The 23,695-nt window shown below is 27.1% G+C and overlaps 1 protein-coding gene across 1 annotated transcript in view; it reads right to left on the bottom strand.

The window, feature by feature from the left end:
* The window catches only part of LOC107447044 (uncharacterized), a 210,312-nt gene that overhangs the window by 85,465 nt on the left and 101,152 nt on the right, over positions 1–23,695 (bottom strand). Inside the window, exons 82-102 of the mRNA XM_087167704.1 lie at positions 22,706–22,741; positions 22,172–22,207; positions 22,012–22,059; positions 19,693–19,728; positions 19,302–19,337; positions 19,142–19,189; positions 16,556–16,591; positions 16,343–16,378; positions 16,181–16,228; positions 13,309–13,344; positions 11,783–11,818; positions 11,632–11,679; positions 10,099–10,131; positions 7,274–7,309; positions 7,127–7,174; positions 5,581–5,616; positions 3,774–3,809; positions 3,645–3,692; positions 2,040–2,075; positions 940–975; positions 801–848 (exon numbers count right to left, since the gene is read on the bottom strand). Of these exons, the coding sequence (XP_087023830.1) occupies positions 801–848; positions 940–975; positions 2,040–2,075; positions 3,645–3,692; positions 3,774–3,809; positions 5,581–5,616; positions 7,127–7,174; positions 7,274–7,309; positions 10,099–10,131; positions 11,632–11,679; positions 11,783–11,818; positions 13,309–13,344; positions 16,181–16,228; positions 16,343–16,378; positions 16,556–16,591; positions 19,142–19,189; positions 19,302–19,337; positions 19,693–19,728; positions 22,012–22,059; positions 22,172–22,207; positions 22,706–22,741 (837 nt within the window). The remainder of the gene's footprint in view (positions 1–800; positions 849–939; positions 976–2,039; positions 2,076–3,644; positions 3,693–3,773; positions 3,810–5,580; positions 5,617–7,126; positions 7,175–7,273; positions 7,310–10,098; positions 10,132–11,631; positions 11,680–11,782; positions 11,819–13,308; positions 13,345–16,180; positions 16,229–16,342; positions 16,379–16,555; positions 16,592–19,141; positions 19,190–19,301; positions 19,338–19,692; positions 19,729–22,011; positions 22,060–22,171; positions 22,208–22,705; positions 22,742–23,695) is intronic.

Here is a 23,695-nt window from a genome sequence, read left to right on the forward strand (position 1 = left end):
TCATAAAAACTTTTATTTCCCTACTTTAAAGTTCGATTCTATTAAACTTTTATATAAGAAAATCTCCATAAAAAACTTGTATCGGGACTCTCATTTAAAATTACAGAAACTTAAAAATTTCAGATTTTGCAAAGATATTAACAAGAAAGTCAGTTTTTTACAATAAAATAGAAACCTAACAATAAAAATAAAATAACTCTCCGGCTCTTAGACATTAAAATAATTTACAGTTTTAAAATTACCGAGGACATTAGAATGGATTCCGAGCTTTTACTAAGATGCGATCAGAGAAAGCGAAAATCTATCAGGTCACCCAGCAATATGATTTTACCCTGAATATTGCATCCCTGCAAAAGCCCTGGTAGGTGAAAAATCTACCCATTACATCGAATGTGTGAATCAAGTAAAAAAATCTATTGGTAACAATAGATATTTTCCGTAACTCTTATAATGAGGCCTATCTGAGTTCAGACAAAAGCATACGTAATTTGATTGTAATTCTTTTTTTCGCTCTGTATTTTTACCATAATAAACCAAAGTTCGTGTCAATAATCCAATAACAAAGACATCAAACTCTGAAAAAATTAATTTTATTCAGCAATACTGATGTCCAGTTACGAAACTAAAAATAAAAGTTTTAAAAATACGCATGTTTACTGCATGCATTTTACAACGCACACCTCTTACATGTTTACGGTATAAATTTATCCTTATTTCTCCAACCTGGTATTGAAATACTAAAGTATACTTTTAGAACACGCATTTTGCAGTGAAGTTCAAAGCCCCAACTCTCAGCTTACCTAATGTGATGTTTTTCAACAATTCCATTTTCTTAGTTTCGGCCATCGCTGTTAAGAAAGAGTTTTTCAAATAAAACAGTTGAGAAACGAATAATAAAACACAAAAAAAAATATTTAATTAAATTTGAATTAAACTTACTTAGATTTTTCATTTTTGGCAAATTTAACTTGATAACTAAAATAGGAAAAGAAAAAAAAATATTTTTCGATTCACAAAAATATCATTGATACGTTAAATAACAGTACTATTTGTATAAAACTTTTTTGAAGTTGTCAGTTTTATGATATAACTAAACGGAAAAGGCACGGGTTTCAAAGCAGACAAAATGGCCTCTAGATTGTTACACTTTTGCATATCTATCATAAATATGCATTGAAACCCAATCATGGTAATGACCTAGATACTAGATACCGAGGAAGTTAAATAAATTTCAATAATGTTTGCGTGTCTTATTTTATATGTATGAGAAATAAATTCTTATTTTTTAAACTATGTTCAACATCATAATTAAGTACTTTCGACCAATTTGATAAGTTTGATAATGTATTTAAGCAGCACTAATGCGGCTTGCGTTATCCGGTAGAAGCAACATGACATTTCTTTAATTATCATGAAATGGAGCTCATTCGCTATGCAGATTTGTAAGAATCTAAGAACAAAAAAATACCGAAAATTAATTTAAAATTTTAGTATTATTGGTGAAAATAAGCAATGGATCTAATAACAAATTATGCTGCGCAGTTATCGTATGCCAAATAATCTCTTATTATACAATAAGAATTATTATTTACTTTATTTTCTAAAAAAATACTTAAATTAGTAGTAAAAAAACTTTAAACTTATTTTTAACGTGTATTACTTTAACTTGAGTTGTCTAAATGCTCGCTTTTATACAGTGAGGCTTGTATATTTGTATGCAAGTATTGTTTTTTTAAAAAACAAGTAACTGACTTGAGCAGCCATTGGTGCACTCATCATTAATCTATATTTTACGAACATTTATTTTCAATTAAAAAATAAACTGACATTTGATTTATTGGAATGACATTTTGTTTATAATTTACATTTGATTGAGTATTTAATACATTTGACAGTGAGAAATAATAGTTAAATGAATTTAAATTAATTAAAAAATAATTGAGCGTATTTTTTATACCTTCAAATTAGAATTTAATGTTTGCTATACCTCCTAACTATGTTAACGTAAACTGAGATTTTACAGAATATTTATTACTTACCCTCATTGGGTAATTTTTCGCGATGTAACTGCATAGCTAAAATAAAAGTGACATTAATAAAAAATTCTCTTTTCAAATCTGCTTATTATGCTTAGCAATGTCTTATCGAACAGCAATATAAAATAAACAATTTTTTTCAGTAGTTGTTTTCGGATACAGACTTTATAAATATAGTCTTTTTCAAGGAATAAAATCTAAAACATTATAGTATCTGCTATATTAATTACAGAAAGTTTAGTTTATTCAGTTTCACGTGTAAGAAAAAAACGCTTTAGATAAACGTTTTGAAATGTGGAATTTTAGCTGCAGATTCATTTCATCTGAAACTACTTCAAAGAGGGAAAGCAGAAAATGTTGAGACATGTTGAAGCAAGAAAATTTAAACTTTTATCGCTCAAATAGAAGGTATGAATATCTAGACATTTGAAACGAATGATCCCAGGAGAAAAGTGGATATTTCACGAAGAACTTCTCTTTCATAATTAACTTTATTAGGCAAATGAAGATCATAATGAAGTCAAGGCATGTAGGCTAATTACGATGAAGGTATCAGCCATGCACTGTCACAAAATAACTGCATCAGATATTCTATAGTTGTCGTGTCGTCTCTTATTGCGAAGACAAGAGTCGTCTGTTTAGATTGGGCTATTAGAATATAGAATTTTTTCTTTTATTCAAAAGTTTCGATAATACTAATGTCTATGTAAACAATTCCATGGGAATCATTGATGAAACGGATTGGGTAACATTAAGAAAACGACTGTACTAAGAAACGAATGGCAAACTTTAATTTAAAAATTTAATCAATTAGGAAGTATAGTTCTTCAATGAATATGCTTTGCAAAATTTTATACTTATATTTTTTGGGGGGACGATTTTGTTCTTAAATGCTTCTACAGTTAATAATAATAATGATTAACAAATCTTTAACGTTCTTTACTCTAGTCTAGACAACGTTTTAAAGCATATAAATGAGATTTCATGAAATAATTAACTTCAGTGAATATAATTTGTTTAGAAAAGAAAACCATACAGTTGTATAGGTTGAACAGTGTGTAGAAAAATTTGAAAAGTAGCAGAAAAAAATCAAGGAATCAAAATGGTTCATTCAATTATATAATATTTACAATAATAATTTTTCAAATTAACAATAATTTTTCAAATTGAAGGAACTATGTCTGAATTTAAATTAAACATCAGAATTCCTGAAATCAAAGTGAAGTTAAAACCTGAAACCGTTGCTGCCTGTTTAGCAAACATTTGTAATCATTTTTAATTACTTTAAAAAATGAATAATGCTGAAATAATTTATACCAAAAAGTTGGTGTCATTTTTAAGGATATAAAAGTTATACAGTTAAAATGAAGCATGTTTAGAAACAGCTTATATGTTAATACAGTTCCTGTTTTTTTCTATCAGTGAACCAATACATTATAAAAACTGGAAAGAAAAACATTTTACGGATAATTTCTAGACATTTCTGTTTTTAAGAACCCTAATAGAAAAGTAAGTTTTATTTAAAAAAAAAGAAACACATAAAAATAAATCAGAAAGTTAAACGAGAAGCTTAAACACAGAAATGTCCAAAATAAGTATTTATCTTACCAAGGGTAATATTGTTTAGCAATTCCATTTTTTTCATTTCAGCTTCCGCTGTAAAGAAAGAATTTATTTATTTAAAAAAAGCAGTTTATTTCTACTTAAAGAATTAATTACGAGGTTTGATGCACATACTTAGATTCCTCATTTTTTCTAGGTTTAACTGGATAACTAAAAGAGAAATATATATATATATATATATATATATATATATATATATATATATATATATATATATATATATATATATATATATATATATATATATATATATATATATATATATATATATATATATATATATATATATATATATATATATATATATATATATATATATATATATAGCAAAGAAACAGAAAAGATCGTCAATGGTGGTGTTTCAAAAGTTACGTAAAGCCGTATTGAACATAATAGAATCATGTAGAAGTTATAATTAAAAGACCCATATGCATTTTCTGAATATTTTGTACAAATGGATCATTGCTTTCCAGATATTAATTTTAAAATACAATTCGATAAAAAACAAGGTTATTTCTAAATAATTTGAAAGATTGTTGAGCTTCTTGATTTATTCAAAAATTGATTATAAATTAAATACAATTTCCTTATTTCTATATTTATTTTTTCAGTTAGGAAAATTTCTTAGGTGACCTTTAGCCAATATTTTAAATATCACTTAAGTTCTAATAATAATGTAAGGTATTTCAGGATTGATTAACGTGTTTCATTATTTTAAGACCTCTATCAATGCAAGAACATGCACTTTAGAGGATATTTTAATTGTCGTAAAGCTTGAGTCTGCAATTATACTCTATGTTAAAATGTACAATTTTTTTCTAAACTCTGTAATTTAAAAGAAAAAAAATATTGACTCAAGTTGTAGCTCATTATTAGGTAAATAAATATATAATAAAAATTAGATGTTGTGCGTATGCTGCTTGGGACGCCCAGTGACTGAGCGGTAGCGCTTCGTTCTGTCGTGCCACAGGTACCTGGTTCGATCCTCGGGCCGGGCAAGGTTGACTCAGCCTTTTATCCTTTCAGTGGGTCGATAAATGAGTACCAAGCATGCTTGGGAACTAAACACTGGGGGTTCTGCGTTCGGTTGACCACCTGACAGGAACATGTGCTCCTGCATCAAGAAAAGTGAGATGGGCACAGTAGGCCTTGGTCGTTTAGTTTAGTATGTTGCTTGGAGGAAATAACAGAAAACTAGCCTAAACCAACATATACTGCTCAAAACATTCTTAATTAAAATAAAAATTTTTTTTATTTATTTATTTACTTATTTATTATTTTTATAATGTTTCAGAAAATTTATTTACGTTAAAAAATTTAAAATGCTTTATTTAATTATGGAAGTTCAGTTATGTTCAAAACGAGAAGTTTAGTGTCTTCTTTTGATTTGTTTGTTCGTTTGATTTGTTACTTCCTTTGATTGCCTGTAGTGGAGAAAAAAGTTTAGCAATATTAACATCTATAGTTTCGTGGAAAAATTTTGCTGCCTTATTCTTTACAGCAGACGACAATAACTTAAAATATTAAAGAAAATGAAATAAAAATTAATTATTGTTCTTATTGGATTTCAAATTCAAAGTACGAGTTTGTTTAATTAAGTTATGTAACGCATTTATTCGCAATAAATTCTCAAGTTTCATAAAGTTTCATTGAAACACGCACAACCATCTTAAAAATATGAGTTCGAAAACTTATCTAAAACATGACATGAAAATAGACAATCAAACTCAAAGCATGATTTAAAATTTGCTCAACGAAATGACTTTATTTACATCAGTGACTTGAGTAACTACGAAATGCGGTGCAAATAACAGTCACAACAAAATTTAATTTCTAATAAAAAAGTTAGTAAAATATATTATGTTCTATTTTACATTATCTAAATTTATTATGTACAAATGTTTTAAAAAATCTTATTTACCCTCATTTGGAAGTTCATCTTGGTGTAATTGCATAGCTGAAATAAAATAATAAACAACAATATTAATTGAAATTTCTTGTGTTTCGTCTTTTTATAACACGTATAAGTGCATTATGATTTTAACAAGATAGTTTATAATGGTTTTTTGAATAGTATGCATAAAAAAACGTGTATGTTAAAAGAGTTATTATTGGATGCAGAGTTTTAGCTGCACGGAAAAGAAAAAAATATTTACCGAGACATGTGGATTATTAATATGTTTGGCCTTTTAGGTATACAATTTCTCAACTTTTCAATAAGATACAACTTTGATACTCAAAAATAAATTAATTTGAACTGAAACACTCGTATAATACAGGCAATAAAATGAAATAAATATCTGACAGAACTGATTTCTAATTAAGGGAAAGTTGATATCTAAGAGCCATTTCAATTTTAATAATGTATTGTGGCATTACATTTGGTAATTTTATAGTTTTGAACCGGGTAATGATAATGATGATAATGATTAGTATTATAATAATTATTACTATATTCTTAGACATATTTTATAATTTTAAACTGTTAAATATGTTTTAGAAAAATTAAAATGAGTGTCATTTGATCACCTTTATTACAACCATTAAACCATTGCTTTTCACTCTATGGGCTGGTAGCTATTTTGTTTTTTAATAAATTATCATAGCAATGCAAATCAGTTAATTATTTAAAATGGTGATGAAGATGATTTGTAAAAATATAATGGTGTTTACAAGTTATTTAAATATATCTTAAATATATTGAAAACATTTTATGTTGAAGAGTTTCAATCTAGACGAAATACATTAGATAATTTTCGAATTTTATCTGATTATAAGCTAAAATGTCTCTCTGAAAATACAATACAGGATTTTATGATCAGCGTCAGTATATATAGAGTAAATTAGATATTTATTTAACTACAAACTAACATAAACAACAGAAAACACCGTAAAATGTTTTATGATGAACAGTTTCAATCTAGAATTCAATCAAGTAGGAACCTATTTATAAAAACTGAGGCTAATTTTTTGATTTAACTACAAACTAACATAAACAACAGAAAACACCGTAAAATGTTTTATGATGAACAGTTTCAATCTAGAATTCAATCAAGAAGGAACCTATTTATAAAAACTGAGGCTAATTTTTTGAAGTCAGCTGGAAGTCGATATGTCATATGTCCATTAATTCGGTTATAACTAAGTATACAGGTATTGGTAACATGACAAAGTAACTCTGATTTAACACACTTTTAAGTAATATCAGTAGCAACTAAAGCACTCTTCACGTCTCACATCACTCTTCACTTTCATATAAATTGTTCTATAATTAATTTATATAAAAAAATAAGAAAAATGTGCAAAATTGGTAAATTCTTGTACTATATCAATTTACTTGAAAGTGAAATAATTCACAATCAAAATGGTGATTTTCAAACTTCATAAAATAAAATAAATAGTCAACAGATAGCTACTGATGTCAATAATAAGCTTCCCTAAGTTCTCCTTAAACAACAAAAACGTACCTAATGTTATATTTTTCAGCAATTCCATTTTCTTTACTTCAGCTTCCGCTGGAAAGAGATGATTAAAAAAATGCGTTAGAAGTCATTCGCACAAAATCTACTGAAATATATATGTATATATTTAATTGAATTCTGAGATACAATTACTTAGATTTTTCATTGTTTGTAGATTTAGCTGGATAACTGAAATAGATGAAAATATTTGTATGTAAGAAACGAAAAATACCTGTAGTAAACTTAAAAATTGTAAAATTTGTTTTAAATTTTATTTAATGCAATTAATTAAAATTAATTAATTAATAAATGCAAATAATAAAATGATTAATTTATTTATATAATATTTTAATTTTATTAATTTATATGACTAAATTATATTATATAATTCCATGTATACAACTATTATGCAACTATATAATATTTTACGTTAATATATGTATACTACTGATATATTAACGTAATCATAGTATGGCTACTGATGATTAAAATTTAAAAAATGTTCAGAAAATAAAAATTTTAATAATATTTTTAGAAACCGAAAAAATTGGCACAAATAGTTCGGTTGTTGGAACAAATTGGCAATTCTTTTAGATTTCAGAATTTCACATATTCTGTATTGTTGTGTTTTTAGATCATTTGAAAGGAAAAAACAGTTTTCTAAAATAATGTTCTTTTCTGACTCAAGGACATTAAAGAATTTTGAGGAAAATTTTTTGAGCAACTATTGCTTGTACAGGTTTATTGAAATTTCTGAAAAATAAGTACTAAGTCCGCTCCATATATATAACATACAACCGTATTGAAATTTATGTATTTATAATTGCCAAATATTTAAGGCAAACTTTCCACATGTAAAAGGAAACATTAATAGCAAAAATTCACAAAACGAGCTTTTAATTGTAAAATCCATCACATCTGAAATGCTCCCCCATTTATTGTTAATTTTATTAGAATCATTACCAAAGCCTTGCAGGCATATTGATTATAGATCAATTTGGTGTTCCCATGGAGCCGGCAACTGGTAAATTTTACCATATATTGTTTTTTATTGCACGGAGGGGTAAACAATTGAGAAATGTATTGCTACATATAAAATTATTTTTAAACGAAATGAATGATTCAGAAATGGTAATTTAAAATCGCATCTAATTAAGAATATGCTTTATTTTTACTAATAACTATTTAATATATAATGTACACTCGTTTTGGCACAGTAGAAGCATCTAATGCTAGGCAGAGGCAGTGTGATTCAAAAATGTTGCAGATTTTAGAGGGTGTAGAGTACATCATAAGGTTTGAGATTTGCATATCAACCCACGACTCGAAACATCAAGAGAATTTGGTAGAAGAAGTAAAAGCTTTGAAAAGACACAAGATTTTGAGTAATTGAGAAAATATTGGACATTGTGTAAAAATGGCGTAGTAAGTGAATGCAATTTGAAATATTACTACATATTTTTTAAGTTTTATCATCAGACGTAATATATGTTTGACGTGGATGAAGATTTTTATTGCCGGACTTAACCTCACATTGGGAGTTTCCTTGATGTAGCAGCAACGCTAGAGAAATCTTGCCATGAGAGTCACTGAGTGCTGCATAAACTTGTAATATGCGACAGCTTTCAGATCTATCTGCATTAAAAAAAGGCTCGGAGAACAAGAGCACCTAACAGACATTATGCTAGAGACCACTGATTTCTGCTGAGTTTGCTGTATTGCTAGTAAAAAGTAACCTGAATTACAGAAATGAAGTCTACAAATCTGGCATCCTCAACTAGTGGCTGGGTGGCGGAATTGGTTTGTCGTCGGCCTTCTGAGCCCAAGTCTGCGGGTTCGATACCCGGCCCCGACACCGGATTTTCTGGACGCAGAAAATCCTCAGAGGTCATGTCGTATGATTATGCGGCATGTAAAGATCCCTGGAGTGCTTTATTGGCTCTTGGCATTTCCGGCAAAATTAAATTCCTGGTGTGCTTTAGCATCCAAATAGAGTCTCGGTGCTGCCATCTAGTGTGGCAGAAATTAGACTTCCAAATTAACATGGCCAACGGTATCTCACCCATTGTAGTGGTCCTGAAAGAGTGGATACCACTTCTGGAGAACGCACTAGGTCTGCTCATCGGGAAGACTGATTGTGCAACTCATAGGAAATTAACAAAAAAACTTCCTCAACTAAGATTTAGGTTTAGTTATTACTTTTAGCATTAATGTCTATAAGTGTGACTCCGCACCTAAAAAGATATTTTAGCATATCATTATGTATGTAACCAGTTTTTAAGTGATTTAGTTTATCAGGTTTTCTAACGTCTACACTTCTGTTATAGTTTAAGGTTAGCTTTCATTAACTTAAGGAATTCACTTTGGCAATTTTTTTTATCGTTATTGCTGTGAAACAAGGAGTGAAAAGTCATTTAGAACAGTGGTTGTGTTAGAAGAATACGCTTCTTATCTCCCTAATTCTCAGCCAAAATGAGTCTTATGCTAGAAGTATTGATTATTCAATTTATATACCAGGAAGAGACCAGTATTATATGCACAGACTCTTCCAATAATAAAGTAGTGAAATGCAGAGCACCATGGTGTTCAGATAGGTGGTACTCTCTGACTAGCAAGTGAGAGAAGACAATGACATTCCAATTAAGGGGTTAAGATGCAATTCTCAACCCTTTCTATGTAATTTAAAAGTTGTTGCAATTAATTGAGACATCCTGCTTATGACACGTAATGATTATTATATTTAATTTTTAACCTTGTTCAATGATTAACGTTATGGTAAACATTTTATGACTTCCATTTTCTTAAATGCATTTAATAGCTGAATATGACAAATCAAAAAGTTAAAATTTGTAAAAGAAGCTCCGAATTTCAAACTGAAACAAAATTTATACTTGAAAATTACCGTCTTCTAGCCAATTTACTAAATGCTTTACCTAATCGTAATGCCTAAAAATTGCTAAGAATAATTTATTACTTACCCTCATTTGGTAAATCTTCTAGCAATTGCATTGCTGAAAAGGTTTTTAATTCTTTAAGTAAATTTGATAGAAATACAAAACACATAAGGGGTGTATTAATAGACTTTATTCCCGTTTGTTGAAACATTTCGATTTATTGAAAAATAGATCACAATAAGTAATCAATTCTCGTAAAAAGCACTTAAAATGGCATTAACTTTTGAACAAACCAGAATTTTGGAGATAAAATCCTTTAAATCAATTTTGAAAGCAAATATCAAATATTTATTTCCTCATAAAAAGGTTACTTGCTTTAATTATGTGTGAAACATTTCCTGTAGTAATCGAGTCATTGTTTTTATCAAAAAGTAGGCTGACGGCACTAAATTGTTTTAAATCCAAATTAAAGTTTTAGGTTTCGAAGAAATAAATAGTCTTTATTTAAAGCAAAGAAAGGGAAATAATAGTCGTAAGACGCACTTGAAATAGCAAAAACTTTTGAACAAATCAACATTTTGAAGCACAAAATCATTTAAATCGGTAAAAAGTTTATAGTTGAAGAAAGCCCTTTTCAACAAGTTCAATTCTAAGTGAAGTTACATTTCAGTAGTTCAGTAGTTTTTTTTAAATTCAAGTTTGACAGTTAATAATTCTAAGCTAATGACCGAGTGTTAAACTTTTTTATTCTAACGAATCCCTTGTACTTTTTTTTAACACACTGTCATAATTTCAAATTTTATGTCTCATAGATTTTTCCGCAGCAAAACAATATATATTATGAAGTAAAAAAAAAGGAATAGCAATTCACAAAAGAGCACTTAAAATTGCAATAACTTAGAATTTTGAAAAAAAAATATATATAATAAGCTAATAAATGAATTTGGCCTTTTCAGCCTGCCTGAATTTAACTCTAACGTTACATTCCTGCGATCTGTGGAGTGACTCACGTAGTATTTTCTTTACAAGTTTAACAGTTACTAATTTTCGACTTATTTATTGAAAATTAAGCTTTTTTTATTCCATTGTACAGTTTTCTACACACCTCCGTAATTTCAAATTCTAATTCCCATTAATTTTTATCCAGCAAAACAAATTCAACATAAAGTTGAACACTCAAAGCAGAGTTGGTGAAATTTAAAATTTTTTAATGTAGAGAAAAAGAATTTAAAAAAAATTTATATATATATTAGTAAACAAATTGAATAAGAAATCTGAAAATTAAATTGTTTCTTTCTGCAAAAAATATTGGCTGAAATTCAATTGAAAAATCTTGGTTCAAGAAAAGAAAACATTTAATTATAGAAATCATAACTGTAACAAATCATAACATAATAAAATATTATTACTACTGGTATGCAAATATATTTTCTGCAATTTTAAGTCGATTTTTAAAAAAAAGTCATTTTTTTTTAAAAAAAATCTAGTTTCAAACATCCAATCAAAAGAAATTTTAGAATGGTTTTTGAAAAAGATTGCATACATTTAATTAATAAATTAAAATGTTTGAATTTTAGAAACCAATAAATTTTTTTATTATAATTATTTTTTTCTTACCTAACGTAATATTTTTCAGCAGTTCCATTTTTTTCATCTCAGCTTCCGCTGCATTAAAGAGGAAAAAATATAGTTGATTTGAATTTCGCATAAAATTATTATTATTATGGTTTTAAAAGGATGTTTTAATTAAATTAATAAATTTACTTACTTTGATTTTTCATTTTCTTCAAGCTTAACTGTATGACTGAAAAAAAGTTTTATTATAACTAAGCAAAGAACATAATTGTTCCATTTTACGTTAAAAACTTCTAAAATCTAAACTGAACTATAACATTGAATTAACCACTATTTTATCTTTAAATTAAGTAGAAGTTGATTAAGTCTATTTTAAAGTGTATTTAAATTAAAATCAACCCGATTCGAAATACTAGTTTCAGTTATCTCAAACTACATATAAGTGATTAAAACATCAAAAGCTATAGGGAACTAAAAGTTAAATATTTTTAAGTCATATTTCAAAATTTAATAATATTGATATTAACATTTTCTAATAAAAATAATTAGCTTCTTTTCTTCCTAAATGAGAAAATGTAGCAAGTAACCAAAAATAATAATGTGAACATTATTAAAAAAATTCCAAAATTCATTTTTTACCTCATAATTCTAAAATGTGATTAGGATGAAAATTTTTTTTAATCAGAGTTAATATTTAGCAGTTAACCTTATTCTATAAACCTATAAGGTAAGTGGATCAAATATGATCATTGCGTCTAATATAGGCACCATTGTAAAAGCATGCTCAGCTTGTAATTTTTAATGTAGACAGTGATGTATATGTCGGCTTTAAGCAGTTTAAATGAAGTGAAAGAGAGATAAGAGTCTTCCACTGTTGTAATTCAGTACAACGCAGCAAATCGACGATGTAATTTTCGTATAGCATCAACGTGTCTTTTTTATTTAAGTTAAATAGGCTAGCGTTGTTCATTAAACTTTACTGAGAAAAGTAAGATGGAGTTCCTTATCTTTTTATCTTTAAATAATTATTTTGCGAGTTTTGAATTTTTTTCCATGTCAGTAAAGTAAAACTGGTCATCAAGCTTATTATGGGCTCTGAAAAGGGCTCTAATATAGTCATTGCAAAATGCAAAAACCATCTGCTAAACCATAAAGTTCACCTAAGCCTTTAGTCTTAAATAAGTGATAATTAAGGTAGCATCTCGGCCACTCTGCACTGGCTTATACATCTCGAAAGAATTTTTATATTGTTTACTGTTTTGTCAAGGAAAATGGTTAGAAATGATGCAGTGGTACATGATACAGTTACAGTTCGGCATGATACGCATAAGTGATTAAAACATCATATTTGAGTGCTTGAGCAGTTTTCTAGCCTAAAGAAGATTTTACGATTTCTGTTACATCCAACTAGTGATGATTTTAATTAAAAATAAGTTTCTCTTGCATAATTTTAGTGCTTACCCATATTAGGTAAAAGGGTTCTAAATATATAATGAACATGTATTCTTGAAATAGACATTGTTAATTAGGACAACTATCTGAGGTATTAAATTCGAATCACATTTTTCACCTGTTACTATATACAAAGAGAATAAATTGAAGACTTAATTTAATTTTTCCCTGATGAAAAAACATTTTAGAATATTTTAAACGCTTATCAGTGCTATATTTGGTTTACTTATCTGGTAATATATAAAATCTTATTTATTTATTACTTACTCTCATTGGGTAATTTTTTGCTTTGTAAATCCATAGCTATAATTAAAAAACATTTTTTTTAAATATACTTTCCTAAAAACTACTTATTACATAAATTTTGCATTGCACCTTCAGAAGGCTAGCTTTTTTCATTTTTATTAAATGTAGTAGCAAAATATGAAATTCTAATTCTAAATAAAATGCATTCTTAGTTGCGATATTTTTTTTGTAATCAAGTAGACGCGTTGAACCTATGCTTAAGGCACATTTTCTGAAATGCGTCTGAAATGTGAAATGCGTCACTATTAGTTGCAGATGAGAAACTGGAATTATTATGGGGTTAAAGTGCTTTCACACTTTGAAATTAGCATGACTGACTATTAGATCAATCGAATGGAAATGGAATGTTGTACTGCCATTTTTTACTCAAATAGATGAAATACCTTAAGAATCTAATTTTTCGTACTTCTGGATAGTTCATATTTACACTGTTATACTATAATATATAAAAAAATTTCACACCAGGTAATAAATTTGTTTTTAGATATATTAATGATTTAATGATCTTGAATTTACAGAATTATGTTTTTTATTAAATAATCTTTGCTCCGAGGAAATTATATTGCTTCATAATAATGACTAAAATATTAATTTAAATCTTTTATATAAAGTATTTAAAAAGAAAAAAAAAATTGTGTTTTTAATATATATGCTAATATCTGCATTGTTAATATTGCATGGAATTAGAGTGTTTCTAAAAACGTTTATTTGAATCCGAGGAAATTATATTCTTAATCAAATAAATAGAATATAAATAATTTTTAATAATATTTTTTTTTAAATAAATAGACATAATTTTACAAAATTTAATTAAAAATTATGACTATCCAACCAAAAAAAATTAACCTCTATACAAAATCATTGACTAAAATCCGTGATAATCGAATGTTAAAAATTTATCTGTATGTTATTGTCAGTAGCTTAAGATTTTATTTCTAATTAACAACCTCTTCCAATATTTCATTAAATAAGTAATATTATTAAATGAATGATAATAATTTCTTTAAAAATCATTGATTTCATGTGGTAAACACGACTTTTCACTCATTATAATTTTGAATATATTCTAAATACCTATACCAGTTCTTGGACCAATCCAAGGTATCGGGCAAGTCAAATGTGGTTCTTCAATTTAGCATAAACGTGGCATCAAAGCGTATTATAGTACCTTCTATTTAAACTTTAATTTCATATTTTGTAATCGGAGAAAATTTTTTAAAAATCATTTTTGCAAGTTATGAGTACATGACATTTTGCTCCCTTCTCGGTTCCTATCTGTGTTGTTTTTTCTTGAATTTTAATGATACTTGAAAAATTATGTTTTTGGAATTGATCGCCTTTTGTATTCTCCACTCTGTAGTATTTACACATTTTGTTCGGCTACGTTAATATAATGTTAGGAATAACTATTTTTCCGTATATAATTGTGTAAGCTGATGGCGAGATTATTTTTAATAATTGTTAATTTTTATAATTTTTAATAAATTTCTTTTAATTTTCAGTAATTTTAAAGCTCTTAATTTTTTTTCTTCTACTTTAATTTAAATTTTCCTTTTTTTCTTTCCTTTCTTTTTTTGTTATCTGTATGTTTTCATCTTATACTAAGGATGTGTTGCAGTTTATGCAAATTTAATAATTATTATAATTAATCACTAACCCAGCTCTCAAGTAAATTGATTTTATATTCATCAGAAAAACATATTTTTTTCTCCTTTCAAGAACTCTAAAGTAAACTATGATATAGAAATCTAAATTTTTAACTAATTAATAGACATTCGAAAATTCAAAGCAACATCATATAAGCACATTTTGTTACAGTACTGTGACTACTATTTGGAAAACTTTTTTTGCATAATTCTCCTGCAATTTGAGATACATTTTGCTTGATATCCTACGTTATTTTGCTTTTTAATATGCAACAAATTTTTGCCTTTTTTTTTTGTTTTATGACAACGAATTTTAATCTTACATTTTAAAACATATTCATCTCTATTGTTAGTGACCAGGTCATTTACAGTTGATTTTCTAATGAGAGTCAATTGCTGAGAGTCTTTCATTGCATTATACAAAAAGAGTCTAACAAAAAAAGTCTATTTCATTATAGAATCTGTCTTCTTCTGATAATTTCACTACTCTTTGAAATAACTATGTATCTACCAATAATTACAATTCTGTTAATCAAAATTCAATGTTTAGTACGGAATTATTGATTTTTCAAATTATGTTGATTAAAATTTCGTTAAATTAGAATCACTTGCTGGCTGGAGTCGTTGAACACAAAAATATTGCAGTTTAATTGATTTTTCTGTTCTACTAATCTTCATGAGAGCAATTATAAATAATGAGTGCAATTGCAATAAATAAAATGAATATTATAAATTTTAACTTAATTATCTTAAAACCTCAATTAAATACCTCAACAAATACCTCAATTAACATTTGATAAATATATTCTTCGAAGACTGGTAAATCCTAGGATATACCAGACGGCAAACTTTTAGAATAACACATATAAACAGAACTCTGTTAGTTATATTAAAGAGTTATTCTTCTACGCATTAATTTCTTTGAAAAGAAAACTGGTCCTCTCTTAAAAATATACATTATTAAATGCTTCATAACGACTTTTATTCAAATTTATTTTTAAATATTTCTTAGAATACATACGTAATATTTATTAAGAGAAAGATGCAATCTAATTATGTGTTAGAACCACATCTATTTTCATAATGTTTTAAGACTTTTATAGAACCCAAGTTTTATTTTGATAACAAAATCTAGAAATTTTTTCAAGTATGTTGCGTAGTAATAATTGAGAAACTAAGAAATTTACCTAATGAAATATTTTTCAATAATTGCATTTTCTTCTTTTCAGTTTCCGCTGTGAAGAGAGTTATTCGTTAACAAACAGTAGATTTCCATTGGTTAAAACTTACTGAGGTTTAAAAAAAAATAGTTTAATAAACTTACTTAGATCATACATTTATACACTTACTTAAGTCCTTAATTTTTTGAAGGTTTAGCTGGATAACTGGAAGAGATAGGAATGGGACAATCGGAAGCTTAGTAAAACCAATATCAAATTAGAACAACTTGAAGTTTCAAATAAAATAAAAATTGCAGTGAAAGTTGCTTATTTAAATTACATTTACACTAACTTCACATAAATTTATTTTTTAAATTCTAATCAGAATATTTTAATACTTACTCTCATTTGGCAATTCTTCTTGATGTAATTTCATAGCTGAAATACGAACATCAGGAATAAAATTTTATGAAAACCTATTTATTCTATCGTGACAGAACAATGAATTATTGAATTTTTATTATAGTTTCTTCCGTTTTATTATTAATTTTGAAAGAAATTTTCGACGAATAAAATTTTTTAATAAATAACAGATATTTATTAATAAAATTCAGTGAGTGTTCCCATAAAACCGAAATAGATTTTAAATATCTAAAAACTGAAACATTGATTCATAAAATTCAAAAGTTTAACATTTTCATATATCAGGTACTCTTCTGCAACAAACAAATGACTCTGGGCTGCCTTTTCACTCGAAAAAGTTATTCTGGAAACAAGCTTTTAAGTCGAGATTCAATACACAAATACAAGATAGGAATAAATCCAAGACCTGGTGAAGTGAGGATCCTGCTAATATGCCCGATTGCCCAAGACGTGAGGCAGTGGCATTGTTCCGGCTGGTTACGGGACATGACTGCCTGAGTGAACATCTCCATACAATTGGTATTTTTGACTCCCCTCTTTGTTCATTATGCGATCAGGGAGAACCTCTGAATAGAGCTCATCCGCTTAGATGCGAGGCACTTCGTGGCTCTGCAGACACCGAGTCCGCCCAATATTGGAGAGCTAGAGAACGCGTGATGCTTCAATGACTTCGGCCAATATTTGTAATTTTTTGCTCATTGTTAATTTATCGATCTCAATTTCGCTTTTATTTCAATTTTTCCCTTGGGAAAAATAAAAAAAAATCAAAATGAAAAACATTCAATAGATGCAGTACATTTTTTATTAAATACATCATTCAATACTAACAAAAATAGGCTTACATTTGCAATCAATGTTTTATAGCATTTCATCCACTAAGATATATACTGATATTTTTTGAATTTTTCTTAAAATGAAATATTTTAATTCAAGCTCATGCATAATATAATAAAATAAAATAAACTCTTTAGAAGGGAATATAATTTGTTTGAACAACATCACTGCATTACCATACAATGATCACTTAATCCACTCGTTTGATAAAAGTAATCGCACGAAGAGGCAGTGGGGTTTTCCCGAGGTCAGGATTACTAAAAATAAGTGTGTATAGAGTACAGGATGTAGTTTTGCTTCCCAGGAATAGAGACCAATAAAGGCAAAATGAGAAGAAAATGAGAGAGAAAGGACATTAAAAAAGTGTTCCGTGATCATTCGTCAGGCTACTGATAAGTTAAGGATAAACTAAACTCAAACTACACACAATTTGCAATTTTAAAGCGTGAAGTTTCAAGTGTGGGTGCAGAAATATTCAGTTATGCTTGAGATTTCAGCAAACAATTTCAGCTATTAATATTTGTTTTATAATTTTATATTACTTTATCCTGCTATAAAAAAAATTTAAAATTTTTTCAACTTCTTGGAGAAGGTTGATATTTGCACTCTGTTTCAAAAAAGGTTTGTTGAAGAGAGTTGAAGAATAAAGGAGACAATAATTCGATTTTTAAATGTTGGAAAACATTTTATGTATATTTCAGCATAACACACCACATATTTTTAGTGAGTTTTGTAAAAAAGTTCAGGATAAAATAAATGATATTAATAACTTTTCGTCTCTTCTTAATTAGCGAATTTGGTATAATTGTCAATACAGTTTAAAAATCTAGAGTTTTAAGAATGAATTTAACGTTAAATTAAAAAAGGTGTACATCTCTTACACCATTCAAATAATAGGAAAATAAAACTTGTTTTTCAAATATAAAATTTTGGAAAAATTGTATCACGGTCCCCATTAAAGTCAAACGACACTCACGAAAAAATTTCGATATATCACATACGATAACCGCATTATAAAAAAATTATTCGGGTTGAAGTTGCTATCAAAATATTATACCTACTTGTCGTAAATTGTTTACTATTTCTCCGAGCACTACATTAAAGAAGTGAGTTTTTAATAAAAAACATTATTTGAACACTAAAAAAATCCAGATAAAATGCAGTACCTTTTTAATAATCCCATTTCTGGTAAAAAAAAAAACTAAATTTCGGTTAATGAAACCAAAATATACTGTATTTAAAGCATTGATTTGGTAATTTTTTCATTCATACCGTAACGGTATATCGGAAATTCTGATTTTCAAAATTACAGTTCAGTTCTTATTACAGCACATTCAGTTAAAAAATACAAATGAATTTTAACCGAAAAATAAATGAAAGTAAATATAACCGAATAAATGTTTTCTTAATGCCGTGTTGTAAGGTATTATAATAAAATCCTCAAATTCAACACATTTATGGGATTTTATCACGCAATAAAAAATCATTTTAACATTAATTTTACCTAAATTTCTCCTTATTTTAACCAAAATATATCATTATTTTACTAAAATCATTACTAAAGCGCTACTGTAAAAATGACTGAGTTTTTTGGTGCACCTATAGGACTAAAAGCTCTGTATATCTTACAATATTGTGATAGTTTTGACCATACTTTTTTCTCAGTGAAGTTGATCTAAAAACTAAAATGTGGAAGTTTCTTCATTTCCTTAATTAAAAGCAAAGAATTACCTAATGAAATATTTTTCAGCAATTCCAATTTCTGTAAGTCAGCTTCCGCTAAAAAAAGATTTTTTAAGAGAGTTCAATTAGTAAAAAAAACTACTGAAGTAATATATATTTAAAAATTACTTTTACAAGGGTCTTTCTTTATAATTTGTGAAACACTTACTCATATTTTTCATTTTCTGTAAGTTTAACTGAATAACTGAAAAAGAAAAAAAAACATCTTTATAGTTTTTAACCGAAACTTGTGTGTAAGAAGACGAATGGTTGTGTAACTATATTGTATCAATTATAATTAATACCATGTATACGCAGAATACCATACATGTTTAATACTATGTCTAAATTCTTAGAATTGTTTTGATTGCATAAAATGTAATCAGAACAGTTAATGATATGATTAACTTGCATTCCAATACTTTTATATCATAAAAATATATATAACATTTTTTATGTATTAAAAAAACGCTTTTTCAAACGTTACTATACTAGATTTTTTCTTTAATATTATTAACCAAATTTTATGAGTTAAGTATGTCAGTGCTTTTTCAACTTACTCTCTTTTGGTAGGGCTTTGCGCTGTAGTTGCATAGCTGAAATAGATATAACCGTAATTTAAAATTGTTCATGTAATAATATCTATGACGTAGAGCAATACATAATTAAAATTTTATTGGGAAATGTGATTTTAATTTTTGATTTATTGTAACATCATTTTAAATTTAAAAGGAAATACGTCAAGAGAAAATTTCCCAGGACGAGAGTAATTACGTTACAAAAAATTCCAATTAAATAAAAAAATATTTCAAGTTTATAAATCAAAATATAGTCACGTTTAATCTGTGAATTGAACAAGATACCACATACTTGTATCGTTGCTTAGAAAAGAGTACGAGTTAAATTTCTTTATATATATATATATATATATATATATATATATATATATATATATATATATATATATATATATATATATATATATATATATATATATATATATATATATACTGGTGTGCAAAACTTAAGCAACAAGTGCAACAAGTTCAATTTTTCCCTTGGGAAAAATAAAAAAAAATCAAAATGAAAAACATTCAATAGATGCAGTACATTTTTTATTAAATACATCATTCAATACTAACAAAAATAGGCTTACATTTGCAATCAATGTTTTATAGCATTTCATCCACTAAGATATATACTGATATTTTTTGAATTTTTCTTAAAATGAAATATTTTAATTCAAGCTCATGCATAATATAATAAAATAAAATAAACTCTTTAGAAGGGAATATAATTTGTTTGAACAACATCACTGCATTACCATACAATGATCACTTAATCCACTCGTTTGATAAAAGTAATCGCACGAAGAGGCAGTGGGGTTTTCCCGAGGTCAGGATTACTAAAAATAAGTGTGTATAGAGTACAGGATGTAGTTTTGCTTCCCAGGAATAGAGACCAATAAAGGCAAAATGAGAAGAAAATGAGAGAGAAAGGACATTAAAAAAGTGTTCCGTGATCATTCGTCAGGCTACTGATAAGTTAAGGATAAACTAAACTCAAACTACACACAATTTGCAATTTTAAAGCGTGAAGTTTCAAGTGTGGGTGCAGAAATATTCAGTTATGCTTGAGATTTCAGCAAACAATTTCAGCTATTAATATTTGTTTTATAATTTTATATTACTTTATCCTGCTATAAAAAAAATTTAAAATTTTTTCAACTTCTTGGAGAAGGTTGATATTTGCACTCTGTTTCAAAAAAGGTTTGTTGAAGAGAGTTGAAGAATAAAGGAGACAATAATTCGATTTTTAAATGTTGGAAAACATTTTATGTATATTTCAGCATAACACACCACATATTTTTAGTGAGTTTTGTAAAAAAGTTCAGGATAAAATAAATGATATTAATAACTTTTCGTCTCTTCTTAATTAGCGAATTTGGTATAATTGTCAATACAGTTTAAAAATCTAGAGTTTTAAGAATGAATTTAACGTTAAATTAAAAAAGGTGTACATCTCTTACACCATTCAAATAATAGGAAAATAAAACTTGTTTTTCAAATATAAAATTTTGGAAAAATTGTATCACGGTCCCCATTAAAGTCAAACGACACTCACGAAAAAATTTCGATATATCACATACGATAACCGCATTATAAAAAAATTATTCGGGTTGAAGTTGCTATCAAAATATTATACCTACTTGTCGTAAATTGTTTACTATTTCTCCGAGCACTACATTAAAGAAGTGAGTTTTTAATAAAAAACATTATTTGAACACTAAAAAAATCCAGATAAAATGCAGTACCTTTTTAATAATCCCATTTCTGGTAAAAAAAAAAACTAAATTTCGGTTAATGAAACCAAAATATACTGTATTTAAAGCATTGATTTGGTAATTTTTTCATTCATACCGTAACGGTATATCGGAAATTCTGATTTTCAAAATTACAGTTCAGTTCTTATTACAGCACATTCAGTTAAAAAATACAAATGAATTTTAACCGAAAAATAAATGAAAGTAAATATAACCGAATAAATGTTTTCTTAATGCCGTGTTGTAAGGTATTATAATAAAATCCTCAAATTCAACACATTTATGGGATTTTATCACGCAATAAAAAATCATTTTAACATTAATTTTACCTAAATTTCTCCTTATTTTAACCAAAATATATCATTATTTTACTAAAATCATTACTAAAGCGCTACTGTAAAAATGACTGAGTTTTTTGGTGCACCTATAGGACTAAAAGCTCTGTATATCTTACAATATTGTGATAGTTTTGACCATACTTTTTTCTCAGTGAAGTTGATCTAAAAACTAAAATGTGGAAGTTTCTTCATTTCCTTAATTAAAAGCAAAGAATTACCTAATGAAATATTTTTCAGCAATTCCAATTTCTGTAAGTCAGCTTCCGCTAAAAAAAGATTTTTTAAGAGAGTTCAATTAGTAAAAAAAACTACTGAAGTAATATATATTTAAAAATTACTTTTACAAGGGTCTTTCTTTATAATTTGTGAAACACTTACTCATATTTTTCATTTTCTGTAAGTTTAACTGAATAACTGAAAAAGAAAAAAAAACATCTTTATAGTTTTTAACCGAAACTTGTGTGTAAGAAGACGAATGGTTGTGTAACTATATTGTATCAATTATAATTAATACCATGTATACGCAGAATACCATACATGTTTAATACTATGTCTAAATTCTTAGAATTGTTTTGATTGCATAAAATGTAATCAGAACAGTTAATGATATGATTAACTTGCATTCCAATACTTTTATATCATAAAAAATATTCATTCTCTTGTGTAATTATGCTCATACTTTATAATAAAAATATAAGTATTTTTAAAATGAGTACTTTGATATAAGTAGCAATAAATGCATTGAGTGAGCAATAAATGTTTGAGTTTTATTACACCCAATGCTGGTTAATATGTGTTTAATATTTTATGTATTAAAAAAACGCTTTTTCAAACGTTACTATACTAGATTTTTTCTTTAATATTATTAACCAAATTTTATGAGTTAAGTATGTCAGTGCTTTTTCAACTTACTCTCTTTTGGTAGGGCTTTGCGCTGTAGTTGCATAGCTGAAATAGATATAACCGTAATTTAAAATTGTTCATGTAATAATATCTATGACGTAGAGCAATACATAATTAAAATTTTATTGGGAAATGTGATTTTAATTTTTGATTTATTGTAACATCATTTTAAATTTAAAAGGAAATACGTCAAGAGAAAATTTCCCAGGACGAGAGTAATTACGTTACAAAAAATTCCAATTAAATAAAAAAATATTTCAAGTTTATAAATCAAAATATAGTCACGTTTAATCTGTGAATTGAACAAGATACCACATACTTGTATCATTGCTTAGAAAAGAGTACGAGTTAAATTTCTTTATATATATATATATATATATATATATATATATATATATATATATATATATATATATATATATATATATATATATATATATATATATATATATATATATATATATATATATATATATATATATATATATATATATACTGGTGTGCAAAACTTAAGCAACAAGTGCGTTTTTTGTCATAACTCTACAAGAAATCATCCGATTGACATGAAATTTGAATATGATGTACATTATTTTGCACTTAAACGATGGTGAAAGAATAATGGCGCAGGAATGAATATAAAGCTTAAAGTAGGGTATGGAACAAAAAAAGTCTTTATTTGACATATAGTGGCGTTACACATAATTGCCTGAAGAAGCGTAAGTACAACTGGCAGTTGTTCCCTAGTATGGGATATGCCCTCCCCTAATTGTAATTGTTGCTTGGCATCGTCTCTCCATGCTAAGCACCAGATTATCCAGGAGTTCTTGGGGTGAGCGTCTCCATTCCTCCTTTAACGCATCTTTCAGCTGATGGGTGTTACTAGCAGGATACTGTCGTGTCGCAAGACGTCTCCCTAATGCATTCCACACATGCTCTATGGGATTTAGAGCTGGAGAGTAAACTGACCAATCCATTCGTGTTTTACCTTCACTTTCCAGT

The sequence above is a fragment of the Parasteatoda tepidariorum genome, chromosome 7 (assembly GCF_982258835.1).
Source record: "Parasteatoda tepidariorum strain Cologne lab strain chromosome 7, Ptep-v5.0, whole genome shotgun sequence".
NCBI lineage: Eukaryota > Metazoa > Arthropoda > Arachnida > Araneae > Theridiidae > Parasteatoda > Parasteatoda tepidariorum.